Here is an 18,491-nt window from a genome sequence, read left to right as displayed (position 1 = left end):
CAAAACATGCGATCGCAGGTCTGATGATACTTATACAAAATCAATTACAGACCTGAAGCCTAAGTATTCACGTTGTCAGGTGCACCTATAGACATCCTTATGTTCAAACATGTTTGTTTTGGCCAAACTGTGGTTAACACAGAATTCCATAACATAACACATGTTTAGTTCACGGAGGAGGTTCCTCCAAATCACGCCTCTCCAGGTCACACGGTCGTTGCCAATATGGCCGTAGATGTCTCCCAGTAGAACTACAGAGTCACCAGTGGGGATGCTCTCCAGCACCTCCCTGCTGTTTGGGGTATATGCACAACGACAGTCAAGACCCTTTCCATGACCTGAAGGTATAGGGACATAACCCTCTCAAAGAGCCTGTGTGGCTTTGTAGGGTGAGGCCCCGGTGTCCCATGTCCGGGCAAAGTGTGGTCTTTCCTTTTATGTCATATATATTATAGTAGGTGATCTTTCTCCTCAGTACAACTCAGTCAGTGTCCAATACCTTTAACCTAATAGCTGTACCAATTGTTCCTTTATGGTTTAAATACTAGATAAAGAGCATTTTGGTTGATCAGTTATTTCTGAACACAAACTGATTATATGACTCACCATATAGTATCCAGGCAGTAATCGCTGAAGAAATTTGGCCTCCTTGTGCTGGACTGTTTTAATGATGAACTCGTCATCAGAGGTCAAGTAGAAGAGAGATCCACTGGCTCCAGGGTTGGTCAGCTCGATCAAAGGCTCATTGACAAGTGAGTACTGAGAAAAGACAAAACATAAACAATACACAAATAACCGTGGCTCACCAAGTTTTTTTCTAAAAGTGTTTGATGAGTTTGAGGTCCGGTCTATGTAATAACGATCTAGTCGATATTTGTATCAATCCATCCATCTTTGTTTACATTTAAGAGCTCTAGCTACTACTGTTTTCACTGCTGGACTCTAGAAAGAGGTTCCGCAGCCTCCGTAGCAGAACCTCCAGGTTCTGTAACAGCTTCTTCCCTCAGGCCATAACACTCTTGATCGCATCATAATAATCCCCTCAATTTCCCGCAAAAACGGATTAACTCGCTGGAATATAAAGACAATATAACCCTACACAGTGGCCTAGTGGTTAGAGTGTCCGCCCTGAGATCAGTAGGCTGTGAGTTCAAACCCCGGCCGAGTCATACAAAACATACATCCATAAATGTGGATGCATATGCAAAAGTGCAATATATTTATCTGTACAGTAATCTATTTGTTTATATCTGCACCTTATTACTCTTTTATCCTGCACTACAATGAGCTAATGCAATGAAATGTAGTTCTTATCTGTACTGTAAAGTTCAAATTTGAATGACAATAAAAGGAAGTCTAAGTCTCTAAGTCTAAGTCTACTACTACAATGTGCAGTGTAGCTACGCATGTTTAGCTATTCCTCGTCATCCTGGGATGATATTTGTAAGAAATGTAGTCTAATGGATTACTGATTTTAGAAGTGGATTTGCACTGTGGAGGGACATTAGAAGCTCGCAAGAGTGCAACATTGCGTTGAAGACCTCTTTGATCAATTGACGCGGTCTAAATTTCGCGACACATCAACAATGTGTCATCCACTTGCATTATCACTAGGGATGTCCCGATCCAGGTTTTTGCACTTCCGATCCGATACCGATATTGTTTTTGCACTTCCGATCCGATACCGATACTGACTGATACAGATACTGACCGATAATGGCCTATCCGAGCATGTATTAAAGTTTAAAGTTATTTAGCCTACTTAGTTGTCAGAATCATGTTGAAAAGGGTTTTAGTACTCTTGATAACAACTAGCCAGCTGAATTAGGTGAGTTTGAATAATACACAATGGTTGGTAACAAGAAACTGACCTGTTTATTCAAGGATAAACACAAAATAGACAAAATTATACATGACAAACAGAAATGGCATCATTGAAACAAGGGCTGGGCGATATGGCCTTTTTTTAATATTGCGATATTTTAAGGCCATATTGCTATACACAATATATATCTCGATATTTTGCCTTAGCCTTGAATGAACACTTGATGCATATAATCACAGCAGTATGATTATTCTGTGTGTTTTGATTGATTGATTGAGACTTTTATTAGTAGGTTGCACAGTGAAGTACATATTCCGTACAATTGACCACTAAATGGTAACACCCGAATAAGTTTTTCAACTTGTTTAAGTCGGGGTCCACTTAAATTGATTCATGATACAGATATATACAATCAGATATATACTATCATCATAATACAGTCATCACACAAGATAATCACATTGAATTATTTACATTATTTATAATCCAGGGTGTGGAGGGGGCGCCGGATGTAAGTGTCAAAAAGACAGCCAAAAGAGTTTGATATGAGAATAAATCTAAAGTTAAAATATAGGGTAGAAATGCACCCATTTGCAGGAAATGTAGTCTTGATTTTCAACATTTTCTTTTAAGGCTTGCATGTCTACATTAAAACATTCTTCTTCATACTGCATTAATATATGCTACTTTTAAACTTTCATGCAGAGAAGGAAATCACAACTAAAAAAATCACTAATTTTTTCATACGGTGTTGATCTGGAAATTTTTGCCTCGGCATTTTGATGGCGTGGGCGTGTGGCACCGAACGGAGATAAGCGTCTCGACAGACGTCACAATATTTGAACAATGATGACGAAAACTGTTTTCTCTGTCGTGTCGGTGTGTCGAAAATTGTTATGCGCTTATTTTTTTTAATTTGATTTTGTGCGTGGCATATAATTGCTATGCGCAGAGGACGTTTAAACAGTGCGCAATTGCACAAGCGAGCACTTTAGAGGGAGCGTTGGTCACACGGCTGCGCTAGCATCACAACTAACGTTAGCCATGCTGCTACCTCTCTGCTCGGGGAGGACGTATACGTATGTGACGTATGACGTGACAGTATGTGACGTGTGTAAGAAGGTGCGCTTGCTGTCTGTGAGAAGCACAGACAAAGAAAAGAGTGAGAAGAGCCTGTTGTGTAATGCCAGCAGCTAAAAGCAACTGCGTTAGAATCCACAGACCTGTGGATGTGTTGAAGGTGTGCTGGAAAATGCGGAACGGAAATTATAGGGAGCTGCAGAAAAGTGGAATGTACTATTTAAATAGGTGCGTAGGAAAACTTGGAGCTGAGTTTTTTTTTTTAACTGGATCTGGATCGGCATTTTCCCATGCCTTGCCGATACGCATTTTTTTGCAAATATCGGCGGCCGATCCGATATTTGGATTGGATCGGCCGCCGATATTTGCAAAAAAATGCGATCCAAATATCGGATCAGGACATCCCTAATTATCACGATATAACAATAGTTCAGTTTCAGTTCATTTCGAACATGCATACAATACAATGTCATCACATATTTCCAGTTGTTTCATTACAGCACGTCCAAAAAGGAGTAGGAAGAAGCAGAGCTTATTTAATCCTACCCCATTACATATCAGAGCAATGCTATCCCGTGTCCTTGTTCCCTGTTTGTAACAGAACAGTGAATAAATAAACAATATACCATAAGTAAGTAAACAAATATTAAATGCATAAATACTAATTATCTAAAAAAAAAAAATGTTCAAGATGTTCATCAAAATTGTTCTTCTTTGTACATTTTGAACTCTTGCAGTTTGAACAGTCTCTTAAACTGAATCATATTGGTGTTTTATTTGCTTAATCAATTCCATAATTTAATTCGTTTTAAGTGTTGTACGTGCATACAAATATATCAAAAGCTCCATCTCTGCCAGGCTTATATTGCTAAAATCATATATATGCACTTTACTGAACTGATCCACAATGGTTATGCCGTGTCTGTATAGATGAAATCAAGTATGGTTGGTAGGATGCCAGCAAGGACTCACCAGATAGTCGTCGGGTTTGATGCCGAACAAGTCCCTGAAGTAGCGGAAGGCAAGGGGGGCATAGGTCTTGAAGCGGAAGTCAGGATAATGATGTGCAGGGGTCAAGTTGCTACCCTCACTGAGATGAGGGAAGGCCAGGGAAACAAAAGGAGATATTTTACTTTAATACAAACCACAGGCATTTTCCAACCCCAAAGTGCTTTAGCTACCTTTTGACCCAGTGTAAATGTACAATACACTCATTTACCCATTAGGAACAATGATTCACTTGTACTCTAATTATAAAAGCTAACATCGTTGCTAAATACACAGGTCTTAATTCCCTACAGAAAAGAAAAACACGATAATCTACACTATTGTCTTCAGTGCAACGTGAGAGCTGACGTTTTCTCAGCAATGTAGACCAATCCTGTTTTGTAACTAACCTAACCTGAATGCGGAAGAAACAAACCAATAAGGTTATTGGGTCAAACGTTTCGCGGAATTTTTTCCTTTTCTGATCCCTAAAGGCAAAAACAATTATGTTAGATGTGGTTCTTGTCTTTTCAAGTGGTTTTAAATCTGACAAACATTGTCTTAAATTGGATCAACTCCCAAGCATGGAGGTTTTATAGTGGCTGTTGTACTGGAGTCGTATTTTGTAAGCGGATCCAGGCTACAATAAGGCCCTGCTATGTAACACGACACCCGTGACGACTCTAAACTAGTGTAATGTGACTGCTCTGTTTAGTGTGCAACGACAAGAACAATTGCAAGTGACGCAAACACCTCGCATGGAGACCATCTAGCAGCACGCACCTGGAAATAACTCCTTCAATCTAATCATGGGTGTCTGGGTTTGCAATGTTGAATTTAAGCGTAATTGTGTGCACAGTGTGACGAGTCACATCGCCGGTGATCTACAACGGGAATGACAATCTTAAAACAACCTGCACCTCAAGAGAGGCTTGAGTGAGGGAGGAGAAAAAGCACAATACAAGCAACTCCATCACTCAGCTCTCTCTTGAGATGTTGTGAAGTGAATAGAGTGTTTTCTCTTCTTTTTTTTCTTTTACTCTGTAGCCACCATGTTTGGCTTTCCCAGTGCAAAGCTGAATGTGTCAGTGAGCTCCAAGCACTTGTCCCAGTCAAGCTAAAACTAAGGTCAATATTTAGCAGTTGCTGAGGAACTTGCCAGTAAAAAGGCCAAGAGCTGATTTGCATTAAAACAGGAGTTCTTAACTTTTTCTCCTCGGGGCCCAACCTTTCTACTACAGAGGGGCCCGGAGCCCACTCAAAAATTAACACCAAATTAGTAATCTTACTTTTGATTTTAATCATATTCAATAATTATATCTAACCAACATAGTTTTCACAAATATTATTATTTATTTAACACATAAACCTTAGGCTTAGGTAAGGCGAATGAGAAAAATAAGTACGAACCAAATATACTGCATTGGAAGAGACTTTCAAGAGATGGTGACGAGACGAAAAATAAATATACATACAATTATGCACAATTATGTTGTGCTAAAATAAATTAAGCAAATTGATAATGAATGTTTTTTAACTAAATTGTCAATCAAATTCAAGTTAAAATGAAATAGGCGGAGTGTTGCTGGTTACTGGGGTTCAATCCCCACCTTCTACCATCCTAGTCACGTCCGTTGTGTCCTTGGGCAAGACACTTCACCCTTGCTCCTGATGGCTGCTGGTTAGCGCCTTGCATGGCAGCTCCCACTATCAGTGTGTGAATGTGTGTGTGAATGGGTGAATGTTGTAATACTGTCAAAGCGCTTTGAGTACCTTGAAGGTAGAAAAGCGCTTTACAAGTAAAACCCATTTATTTATTTATTTATACAGGCGTCACCACTTTACTCATAATTTCTGTGCTTAAAAAACTTCTCTATAATTTCAGCTCCAGATTGTTATTACTGCCACTAGTGGTTGAAAAGTGTAATACAACCAGTCAAGGTAAAACTAAGGTAAATATTTAGCAGTTGCTGAGGAACTTGCCAGTAAAAAGGCCAAGAGCTGATTTGCATTAAAACAGGAGTTCTTAACTCTCTCGTTTGAATCACACATTAAGAGTGTTACTAAAACGGCCTTCTTCCATCTCCGTAATATCGTTAAAATTCGTTCTATTTTATCCACTAGCGACGCTGAGATCATTATTCATGCGTTCGTTACGTCTCGTCTCGACTACTGTAACGTATTATTTTCGGGTCTCCCTATGTCTAGCATTAAAAAATTACAGTTGGTACAAAATGCGGCTGCTAGACTTTTGACAAGAACAAGAAAGTTTGATCATATTACGCCTATACTGGCTCACCTGCACTGGCTTCCTGTGCACTTAAGATGTGACTTTAAGGTTTTACTACTTACGTATAAAATACTACACGGTCTAGCTCCATCCTATCTTGTCGATTGCATTGTACCATATGTCCCGGCAAGAAATCTGCGTTCAAAGAACTCCGGCTTATTAGTGATTCCCAGAGCCCAAAAAAAGTCTGCGGGCTATAGAGCGTTTTCTATTCGGGCTCCAGTACTATGGAATGCCCTCCCGGTAACAATTAGAGATGCTACCTCAGTAGAAGCATTTAAGTCCCATCTTAAAACTCATTTGTATACTCTAGCCTTTAAATAGACCCCCCTGTTAGACCAGTTGATCTGCCGTTTCTTTTCTTTTCTCCTCTGCTCCCCTTTTCCTTGAGGGGGGCGGGGGGCACAGGTCCGGTGGCCATGGATGAAGTGCTGGCTGTCCAGAGTCGGGACCCGGGGTGGACCGCTCGCCTGTGCATCGGCTGGGAACATCTCTACGCTGCTGACCCGTCTCCGCTCGGGATGGTGTCCTGCTGGCCCCACTATGGACTGGACTCTTACTATTATGTTGGATCCACTATGGACTGGACTCTCACAATATTATGTCAGACCCACTCGACATCCATTGCTTTCGGTCTCCCCTAGAGGGGGGGGGTTACCCACATATGCGGTCCTCTCCAAGGTTTCTCATAGTCATTCACATCGACGTCCCACTGGGGTGAGTTTTCCTTGCCCGTATGTGGGCTTTGTACCGAGGATGTCGTTGTGGCTTGTGCAGCCCTTTGAGACACTTGTGATTTAGGGCTATATAAATAAAGATTGATTGATTGATTGATTGATTAACTTTTTCACCTGGGGGCCCAACCTTTCCACTACTGAGGGGCCCGGCCCAAAAATTAACACGAAATTAGTAATCTTACTTTGATTTTAATCGTATTCAATAATTATATCCAACCAACATAGTTTTCACAAAGATTATTATTTATTTAAAACATAAACATTAGGCTTAAGTAAGGCTAATGAGAAAAATAAGTACTAACCAAATATACTGCATTGGAAGAGACTTTCAAGAGATGGTGGCGAGACGAAAAATAAATATGCATACAGTTATGCACAATTATGTTGTGCTAAAATAAATTAAGCAAACTGATAATGAATGTTTCTTAACAAAATTGTCAATAAAATTTAAGTTAAAATGAAAATACAGCGTCACCACTTTAGTCATAATTTCTGTGCTTAAAAAACTTCTCTATAATTTCAGCACCAGATTGTCATTACTGCCACAAGTTGTGGAAAAGTGTAATACAATCGAGTACTGCTGCAGCCCATAAAGACCACAGCTGAGAAACAGATATCTTTTGGCAGCCCAACAATGGGCCCTGTGGTTAAAAAGCACTGCATTAAACTTCAATAGATTGCATTGCCATGCGCACATTAAGTGAAACAAAACTGAACACTGCATTTACATAATAGACTCAAGTGTTCATTCTTATAAATCCTCACTATAAGGACTTTTATGTTATTCATCAACAGGGATGAATGTGCTTCATTTTTGTGATGAATACAGTTTTTATATAATTACAAATGAAAGAAAAAAAGGGCCCGCAGACATGCAGATCTATTTTGCCTTTCCATCCATTCACTGTTGCCACCTACGCCTGATCCACTTTAATAAAGCTTTACGATTCACTGGCTTTTAATGAAACAACCTTAGGTTCATACAAACGTCTGGCTGTTACATGTAAACCTTTCCGTGACTAATTAACGTTAACAGAGTGGCTCAGTAAATGCATGCATTGTGGCAGCTTTAAAGGCTGGGAGAGACAGAGTTGACAAGCACTGACCTGGGCAGAAAGACACTCTCCACTACATAGAAGTCTTGCATAAGCACGTCTCTGTCAGGTTTGGAGGTAAGGTTTCCGACTGTGTAGCCAATGCCGAGCTGAATGGCTCCCTTCAAGGCCGATGACGGTGTCTTGACGAGAGAAAACAAGTGTGTTATTGCAGCCTGTCGTCGGCAGTCTATGTTGATGTTATGAACAACAATCCCTAAAGATCTGCATGTGAATGCTTTGATATGCCAAAGAAAGACTTAATAATGAATAACATACCTCGACTTACGAGTACCCCAACTTATGAGTGTTTTTAAAAACGAGCTGGCTCTTGGCTACTTTATGTTGCAAGCAAAAATTTAAGTTGCGAGCCTCCCTGCTCCTAGATGGCGTAACAAATGTCACATTGTATACTGTGAGATTTGGCCAAAAAATATGGTCTTACTCGCTATAATTAGCTAATAGCTAGAAATACAGTACCTTTGTTTTTTAACTATGGGAAGGAAGAAAGTCAGTGTAAAGAAAAAGCGGATGATATTTATTGGATTAAAGAAAAAAAACATCCAAAATATGACCGCACCGCTAGTCTGCACCAGAAGCAGAAGGAGTCCAAAGCTAGCCAAAGACATTAAAATAATATCTAACTGACAGACATTTATCCATGAAAATATGGGGAGGCTGCAGATTATGTGCTTGACGGAGAAACAACTCGGAGGAGATACCGTAGGAGTCCAAAATCCAAGGAATATGCTAGGGGTGCTCAAAAAACAAATGTATTTACATTCAAATCACAATTTGTATTTATTTTGATTGTATTATGATTCCTAATTTGAGATTATTTTTTTTAAGAATAAATATTTGGATTAAACACATTAAACAGAGACCTATAGCTTTCGTTAATAAAACTATTCTAGAAAATATTTTTTGTAAATGTGCACGAGTGATGGGCATGCACGTTTGCAGTAGGCAGCTAATTACTTTATTTAGGCCGACCAGCAAATTTAACTTCTAATTGTGACAAAATATAAACATTTATTTGTGAAATATATTCTCTTAAAGCACTATTGGTAACACATGCTAGCTGTTGGTCGTGTTCTTATATATTTTATGATGTAAAAAATGTTATATGGATGAGAGTAGTTGTTAAACACTTACTTGACAGTTAGGGAGGTTGAAATGTAAGACGTGGAAAGCTAAGAGTGATCATTTCATTACTTAGATTTGCACTTTTATGATCGTGAAGAATTTTATTTTAAAATGGAGACAGTTTGACTCTCGAACTGACTGTTTTATTTCCTGTAGGGGTAGGTAGGAAAAATCGTAACAAATGGAAGGTAATAACATTTATGAATAAAATAAATAAATAAAAAGCTAATATGCCCACTAGGAGTTGTATAGGGTTGACATTGGGACAATCTGATTGGACAATAAATAATTGCTTCAACACAATGTTGATTTTTTTCACTACACATGAAAGTACTTTTTAAAAGAAATTACTTTATGTAAAAACATTATTCAGCATGAAACATTTAACAATTTTACACAGAACCAAATTGTCTTGTGGGGCGCAAACAAATGAGCAAGTCTTGTTGTGAGGAACCGTGCCACAGTAGCAGCAAAAATGGCTGACATCAGCAGTGACGTCTAAAGTCAAGCGTGACCAGCACTTGACTCTGATCCTTTGCATGAGAGCTGAGCAGCGATCGTGACATTGTGTGCTGTATAACACATTCATAAGCACTTATGTGACTCACAACATTTCCTTCAATAATAGATAATATAAAGAAACAAAGTTCAGATATGTCATAAAACACTAAACACAGTAAGGCTTAGGGGCACTTTCTTACCTTTTTATACGTTTTCTCTCTGTGGGTACTCCAAGCCCCCCCAATGCCATTTTCTGTTGTTGTTGACATCTGAAAGAAAAATGTCACAACCTATGTTAAGTCCAATTACTAAAGACTTGCTGTGGTATAACAACAGACTGTAAAAAATGAGCAAAACACTATTATTACTCAGTGGCCTAGTGTTTAGAGGGTCCGCCCTGAGATCGGTAGGTTGTGAGTTCAAACCCCGGCCGAGTCATACCAAAGACTATAAAAATGGGACCCATTACCTCCCTGCTTGGCACTCAGCATCAAGAGTTGGAATTGGGGGTTAAATCACCAAAAATGATTCCCGGGCGCGGCACCGCTGCTGCCCACTGCTCCCCTCACCTCCCAGGGGGTGAACAAGGGGATGGGTCAAATGCAGAGGACAAATTTCGCCACACCTAGTGTGTGTGTGACAATCATTGGTACTTTAACTTTAACTTATTGATTGAACATATTTGGAGAAACTGGAACCGGAAACAAGTGATGAGACAAGACGACGTCAGCATAGTAACGTCTCAATCGCAAGGAAGACAAAGTCCGAAAGATGATTTATTGCCTTTCTAATTGGCTCAAATCCAAGCTTTAAAACTAGCTGATAAAATCATGAAGTTGGTTTACAGAAGCATTGTCTCAGTCAAATAAATGCAAATCTATTTTTCCAAGAGGGTTGGTGTACATACAGTCCATGTCAAGGAAGAAACGCTTGCATTTTTTTCTAATGTTTTTTTGTTTGTGGTTTCGCTTAAAGTGGTGTTTTTTATTCTTCCTGCAACCGGAAGGACCCTCACTAACTATTCTCGAGAGTTCTTGCACAATGTCAATGATTAAAATGTCGAAAAACATATTTAGACAAGATTATATGTTTATTTACCTTGCTTAATGACAAGCTGTGTTCTTTACCATATTAGGACAACATCTCTTGATTGACAGATTTAATGTCCATCCACAGTTTCGATGTGTGTCGGGAACCTGAATAGGATACAGAAATAGTGAATTATGCACAGTGGAAAAGCAGGGAGAAATAATACTCACAGCCTCTCTAGATGCCAACGTAAGGGTGGAGAGAACTATTTCCACTAATTTAGTGCCAACAGTTCATAAAGGAGCAGAGAGTGTGTTTTAATGAGGTGTAGGCTTACTTGCAGTACAGAACAAGTCACACACAAGAACAGCAGTGGCCTGATCTATAAAGCTTGCGTACGCACAAAACAGGACCGAAAAGTTACATACTGTGTTTTTCACGCAAAAGTATGTGATTTTTAAAAACACAACCAGTCATTAGAATGGAGACATAGTCATAATTCTACGCACAGTTGTATAGGGGAGACCCTAGTTTATTTGTGTTAGTTTCTGTAAATTTTACTTCTCATTTTCCTTTCTCCAATTTGCAAAGGATAAGCCTAGGCTCTGTCCCCAAAAATGTGGGTACAATAAAAAGGCCTGCTTTACTGAATAACTGAACTCCCACAGAAAACAACTTGATGTCAGTTTGCTCTATGACATACATGGGTGTCAAACTCTGGCCAAATTTGGCCCGCCGTGTAATTTCATTTGGCCCTTGAGGCAATATCAAATTAACATTAGAGCCGGCCCGCCGGTATTATATAGCGGTGGTGCCGCTGTAACACCGCATTCACCGCTAATACTCATACTTGCCAACCCTCCCAATTTTCAGTGCCCCTCTCGAAAGTCTCCCGGGGCAACCATTCTCCCGAATTTCTCCCGATTTCCACCCGGACAACAATATTGGGGGCGGACCTTAAAGGCACTGCCTTTAGCGTCCTCTACAACCTGTCGTCACGTCTGCTTTTCCTCCATACAAACAGCGTGCCGGCCCCTGATCAACAGCCATACAGGTCACACTGAGGGTGGCCGCATAAACAACTTTAACACTGTTACAAATATGCGCCACACTGTGAAACCACACCAAACAAAAATGACAAACACATTTCGGAAGAACATCCGCACCGTAACACAACATAAACACAACAGAACAAATACCCAGTACCCCTTGCAGCACTAACTCTTCCGGGACGCTACAATATACACCCCCGCTACCACCAAACCCCGCCCACCTGAGCCCCGACATTAATGAACTAGCATCCCAGAAAAGATGCCAGGTATCTGGCTTGGGCACATCAGATTAGATCAGTGTGTCGCAAACTGAGCAGTAAAAAGGCCTGAATGGTTGATTTATTCATTGTTATTTTATTTTCAAATGTATTAGCCTGTGGAAAAAGTTAATGTTGATATTTACCTCAGAAGGCTGCAAATAGAAAAGAGGCATTCCATTTTTTATTAAAATTGTATTTAATATACCATTGATGTTTTTTCCTTTGTTTTTTGAAAGTTGATTTTGCACTATTAAGTTATATAAGTGTTGCTTGTTCCATATTCAGTGTTAAAGCAAATCAGTGTAGCAAACTGAGCAATAATTAACGTTTTATTCATGCACTTTTTCTTACTACTTCAAGGCTTGAATGTTTGATTCATTCATTATTATTTTATTTTCAAATGTATTATTAGCCGGGGGAAAAAGTTTATTTTGATATTTACCTCAGAAGGCTGCAAATAGAAAAGAGGCATTAAATTTTTATTTAAATTTTATTTGATATGCCATTGATATTTTTGAATTATTATTATTATTATTTGAAACTCGATTTTGCATGTCACTATAAAGTTATATAAGCCTTGCTTGTTCAATATTCAATGCAAAACTTGTTTGGGTCCCTATTAAAAGGTTAATTTGTTTAACCTTGGCCCGCAGCTTTGTTCAGTTTAAAATTTTGGCCCACTCTGTATTTGAGTTTGACACCCCTGCTCTATGACGTCAAAGAGTGTGCCGCTACACCCTGATGTTTGTGTTTGATAATCTGTCAATTGATGCATGTATTTATAGCGGGGTTTCAGGACAACTTGACTTACCTGTCTTAAGTAACTTTATATTTTTACAAAAGGTCACATTAGTCATAGGCCGGTTACCAGTTTTAAAAAAGGTATACCATGGTATAACAAAGTGACAGCTTCAAAACCACAAAAATGTTTCTTGCTGCTTTGTATGTTTGGCTAAAGTATCTCACAGTAGCCATATTGAAAGGCTACTGTCATCGTTCACATAATATTTCCGAACTTTTCAGAGGAAAATAACATTGCACCAGATGTGATACAATGAAGAAATGAGTCATTAGATAAGAAGTCCCTTAGTCGTTTTAAGGAGAGAACAGCTGTAATTAGATGCAAGGATCCGTACAGGATTTGAAAAGTCTGAGTGGAGCAAAGACCATGACATCTTACCCGATGTTTCATACCCAGACTTGGTGAACTATTTAATTTTTCCTTCCATCTCATTTTAAAGCTTAAAGAACTTTCCAAATTATAAAAGTCTAGAAAGCTATGACCACTTTGTTTGTGGATGGGTTCGTGACATTTGTTTTTATCTGTATAAACCCGGTGGACATCGTGTCGTCAAGGCTAGAGTAATGCACTTTCATAAATGATCCGACCCAAATTTGACACCCTGGATGATCACGGATAACCAATCTAAAGTCATCTCAACAACGTGCCTGTAAGGCAGAATTTGGAGAATAATGTTCTCATGCCGTTTCTGTTTGTTTTTATATGGCGGATGCTACAGTCCAGATGAGAGAAGTGATTACTATTTTCATCAATACAACTACTATTAAAAAGTTATTTGACCAAGTACATCAAGTTAATGCAAAGTGGGGCTGTCATTTATTTTAGATTAATTTCTACTTACATAATGTTCTTAATTATATGATATGTAACGATCCAAACAAACAAAGTTGATACAGCACATCACATCTTGTTTGATCACAGCAATCGATGCTCGCCTCTGCCATTCACTCTCCTGTTCAGCCGCTTCCGTATGTCCAGAAATACACTCAGGAATTCGATAAAAGCTTGTGATACAAATAAATTAAGCCTTCTAATATGGCCAACGGTAATGCATTTTGGAAAATGTAGAAAAATCCGAAGCCCTCTATTCTGTCCTTTATTTTCATACAGTCCTCCAGGTTGCATGCGACTGCAATGGCTGTATCAGGTACACAGCTTTTGGATGAATGCAGCTGAATGAATGATAAAGGAGGCTGCCCTGAGACTACCTTTGCCTAAGGTTATCATACCGTCAGAATCTGCCAAGCCTACGTACAGTACGTGTCCCTTTGTTCTGTTTCTTCAAATTCAAAATATTAATCTAGGTAGGGTCACCAACCGTCTCTAAAAAAACAGAATCGTCCCGTATTTAGAAACAAAAGTACGCGTTCCCTATTGAGCTGTCAAGGGACGCACGTGTGCCTCACAATACAAAGTTCCTGGGTTCGATCCCCGGGCTCGGGGTCTTTCTGTGTGGAGTTTGCATGTTCCCTCTGTGACTGCATGGGTTCGTTCCCTCGGTGGACAATAAAGATATATTATGATCTATTCTAAATTATCAATTAAAGGGGAACATTATCACCAGACCTATGTAACCGTCAATATATACCTTGATGTTGCAGAAAAAAGACCATATATTTTTTTAACCGATTTCCGAACTCTAAATGGGTGAATTTTGGCGAATTAAACGCCTTTCTAATATTCGCTCTCGGAGCGATGACGTCACAATGTGACGTCGCATCGGGAAGCAATCCGCCATTTTCTCAAACACCGAGTCAAATCAGCTCTGTTATTTTCCGTTTTTTCGACTGTTTTCCGTACCTTGGAGACATCATGCCTCGTCGGTGTGTTGTCGGAGGGTGTAACAACACGAACAGGGACGGATTCAAGTTGCACCAGTGGCCCAAAGATGCGAAAGTGGCAAGAAATTGGACGTTTGTTCCGCACACTTTACCGACGAAAGCTATGCTACGACAGAGATGGCAAGAATGTGTGGATATCCTGCGACACTCAAAGCAGATGCATTTCCAACGATAAAGTCAAAGAAATCTGCCGCCAGACCCCCATTGAATCTGCCGGAGTGTGTGAGCAATTCAGGGACAAAGGACCTCGGTAGCACGGCAAGCAATGGCGGCAGTTTGTTCCCGCAGACGAGCGAGCTAAACCCCCTGGATGTCTTGGCTCACACCGTCCCGAAGATGATCAAGAGAAGAATATCGACCCTAGCTTCCCTGGCCTGCTGACATGAGGGTATGTCTATAGAATATATTAATTGATGAAAATTGGGCTGTCTGCACTCTCAAAGTGCATGTTGTTGCCAAATGTATTTCATATGCTGTAAACCTAGTTCATAGTTGTTAGTTTTCTTTAATGCCAAACAAACACATACCAATCGTTGGTTAGAAAGCGATCGCCGAATTTGTCCTCGCTTTCTCCCGTGTCGCTGGCTGTCGTGTCATTTTCGTCGGTTTCGCTTGCATACGGTTCAAACCGATATGGCTCAATAGCTTCAGTTTCTTCTTCAAATTCGTTTTCGCTACCTGCCTCCACACTACAACCATCCGTTTCAATACATTCGTAATCTGTTGAATCGCTTAAGCCGCTGAAATCCGAGTCTGAATCCGAGTTTATGTCGCTATAGCTTGCTGTTCTTTCCGCCATGTTTGTTTGTGTTGGCTTCACTATGTGACGTCACAGGAAAATGGACGGGTGGTTAAAATCAGGCACTTTGAAGCTTTTTTTTTTTAGGGATATTGCGTGATGGGTAAAATTTTGAAAAAAACTTTGAAAAATATAATAAGCCACTGGGAACTGATTTTTAATGGTTTTAACAATTCTGAAATAGTGATAATGTTCCCCTTTAAATTAATAATAGTTTTAAGAAAACATAACCAGAAATGACGCAATATGTTACCGCATTTGCAGCAGCCATTTCAAGAGCCCTTTTAACCCGTTTTGAAATGGTTCTATCATTTATATACCAAAAATAATATATTGCGATATATCGTTATCGCAATGTAGATTTTAGGCTATATTGCCCAACCTGTTTAGGCCCTAAACTGCCACCTGTTGCTCTGACATGCATGTGACAGCTAATTTCCACATGGCGCCCACCGCGCGACCCCGAAGGGAATAAGCGGTAGAAAATGGATGGATGGCTGGGTTGGTGTAGCCACATTTTTTTTTCATACAACTTGGAGTTGCACCAAAATATCCAAATAAACTTGCAGTATTCCATCCATCTATTTTCTACCGCTTATTCCCTTCGGGGTCGCGGGGGGCGCTGGAGCCTATCTCAGCTACAATCGGGCGGAATATGCATAATATTGTCAACGCACAACACACCAGGATAGCTTGCGAGACTTGCACATATCTCGCTAGTGTACACTTAATCATTGTGTACAGTCAATCATGGTGCACATATAGACAAACATTTGCACATATAAATAATTTAGAGTATCCAATTAGCTGGAGGAAGCTAGAGTAATGGGAAAATGTGTTTCAATTACAAACTAATCAGAAGTCAACCAGCACTCCATCCAGTGAATTGTTCTAAACTTGAGGGACGGCACTCGATATATTTGTGTATGCCTCATTGAATGTGTGAGATAAAATGTGTCTTGCTGTTATCCGAGTGAGCGGGTACTGCAATTGATAAAACTTGGGATGAGGAGTAGAAGCTTGAGATAATAAGAACATTTGGACTTGGTCTGATAAAGCTCGTCTGCAGTAGCCTCACCACCTGCATATAAATGATACATGCACCTGCAGGTCTTGGAGCGCTTTTATCTATTACGCACAACTTTCTCACACATCTAAATGCTGCTGTTTTTGTTAAATCAAGGGTCTTCCATTAGGAATTGTTAAACTCAAGCAGAAATAAACAGAATGCAGCACCAGCTTGTAAGGAGTCTATGGTTGCTATAAACACATTACAAATGCATACACACTTGAGGTATTTGTCTTCAAATAGTGTCCATGTTTGTGGGTGTGCATCATTCATATATTCACTATCGCCGCAGAAACTCCTAAAAACACTGCAAATACTGTATGAGGATTTGAATACTGTATGAACCATTGATCCAAGTGTATGACTATGAGGAATGGTAATAAGGCTGCAGGCCTATTTGAGCTCTCTGCTGTTTGGCCTCATTGTCAAGAGGCAGTTGTGTCGCGCTTGCGCTCACTCGCTCTCTTGCGCTCACCTGACCCCCTCCACCCATCTGGTGGGCACTCAAACAGACTGTTTCCAGAACAGTCCATAAAGAGCGGCACCAAACAACGGCGGGTATGTTGTTTGCCGCTACAAAAGAGTGTCAGACAGAGAAATGAATGCATGAATCATCTCAATAAACCATTTTTACTGAAATTATGTAACTATATATCTAAAGCAAGTGCATACTCTCTATGGTTGCTGTAAAAATAAACTTCTCAAGTCTTCTAGTATCACCCGCCTTGCCCAGAAACTCTACCGCCCTTTAAATAAATAGACGCAAGTGCAGATCAGTCTTTCACACAACACCGTGGTAATTTTTTCAGAGACAATGCTACTGCTTCCAGTCAGTTTTTATGGAAGTCAAACAACCACTCCTTCACCCAGGAGTCATGACAAGGAAAATATGTGCTGAGAGCAGACATGAGACGTCTGGTATGACAAAAATGCAATGCTTCGGAAGTTTTCGAAAGTCGAAGCAACCTTGCTGGTCAGACGATTGTTGGTCTTTTTAAAGGAGACAGAATGAGATGGTTTGGTGAAACATTATCAGGCTTCAAGCATGCTCCACCCGAGCATTAACCTTCGCTAGAAGAGTCCCATTTTCATAATTATTTTTGTACGCTAATATTACTTGAATCATTTTCATACACAGACATTTTTCATGACCTTTGTCAAGTTAGTGTGGAAAAGCCTATGATTTAAATTTTACTCACCGGGTTCAACAGGAATATAGCAGCCATAGCATTTGTTTTTAAATCCTTTCGTTTGCAAAGATCCCTCCACCGCTCAAAAGCAACTCCAATATTCACTCTAGTAAAATGTCTTTGTGTAGTCGTTTTTTGGTGGCCGCTTTTTCTTGAACGGGTTTTCTTTAACTGCAGATGTTTGGTCACTTCTCTAAGACCGCTTTTGTGTACGTGCGTACTACAAACATCTTCATGTGTCCGAGAAAGCCGTGAATGAAAGGCATCAACGCAAGTATTCGGACCTACTTTTTCGCTATTTTCTTTCCAACGATGTAAACCTTGCGCTTTATGCATTGCTGCGCCGAACTTATGGATTTTCTCGGTTCATGAGCTTCTCTTGCCACCAATAAATGTTGCCTGGTTACACCAGACCAATAACATTTCCAAATGGGTCACGGTGGACCAATGACGCTGTTGACATTAAATAAAAACACACACCCAATAATTCAGTCAGCTACTTAGCGCGTAATGCATTCACTCTTGTCATTGAGAAGACAACGAAATGCACACAACACAGCCCCAAAACCAAAGATGATCGACCCAACCATCGAAAAAGTAAATAGCCACAGCACTGAACAGAAATCCACCACCATTAACTTGCCCGTAAAAGACGTATACAATTTCAGCGGTTCTGCGGCAGGAGGAGGAGGACAAAGAGGAGCTTCATTAGGCTACTGTATGCCATGTTACCCCGTTACCCCTGTGAATGAACACAAGCGCCTGTGTAAATATTCCTTGTTTCAATGT

The 18,491-nt window shown here is 39.9% G+C and overlaps 1 protein-coding gene across 4 annotated transcripts in view; it reads right to left on the bottom strand.

Moving 5' to 3' along the window:
- Positions 1–18,491, bottom strand: part of pip5k1bb (phosphatidylinositol-4-phosphate 5-kinase, type I, beta b) — an 88,632-nt gene that overhangs the window by 44,526 nt on the left and 25,615 nt on the right. For all 4 annotated transcript variants that reach the window (XM_061986515.1, XM_061986516.1, XM_061986518.1 and 1 more), the window contains 5 exons: positions 10,759–10,856; positions 9,861–9,929; positions 8,026–8,156; positions 3,878–3,995; positions 607–759 (listed from right to left, as the gene is read on the bottom strand). In XM_061986515.1, coding sequence (XP_061842499.1) covers positions 607–759; positions 3,878–3,995; positions 8,026–8,156; positions 9,861–9,929 — 471 coding nt within the window. In that variant the 5' untranslated portion in view covers positions 10,759–10,856. The remainder of the gene's footprint in view (positions 1–606; positions 760–3,877; positions 3,996–8,025; positions 8,157–9,860; positions 9,930–10,758; positions 10,857–18,491) is intronic.

Source organism: Nerophis lumbriciformis, linkage group LG12 (assembly GCF_033978685.3).
Source record: "Nerophis lumbriciformis linkage group LG12, RoL_Nlum_v2.1, whole genome shotgun sequence".
NCBI lineage: Eukaryota > Metazoa > Chordata > Actinopteri > Syngnathiformes > Syngnathidae > Nerophis > Nerophis lumbriciformis.
This window is presented reverse-complemented; position numbering and strand designations above follow the sequence as displayed.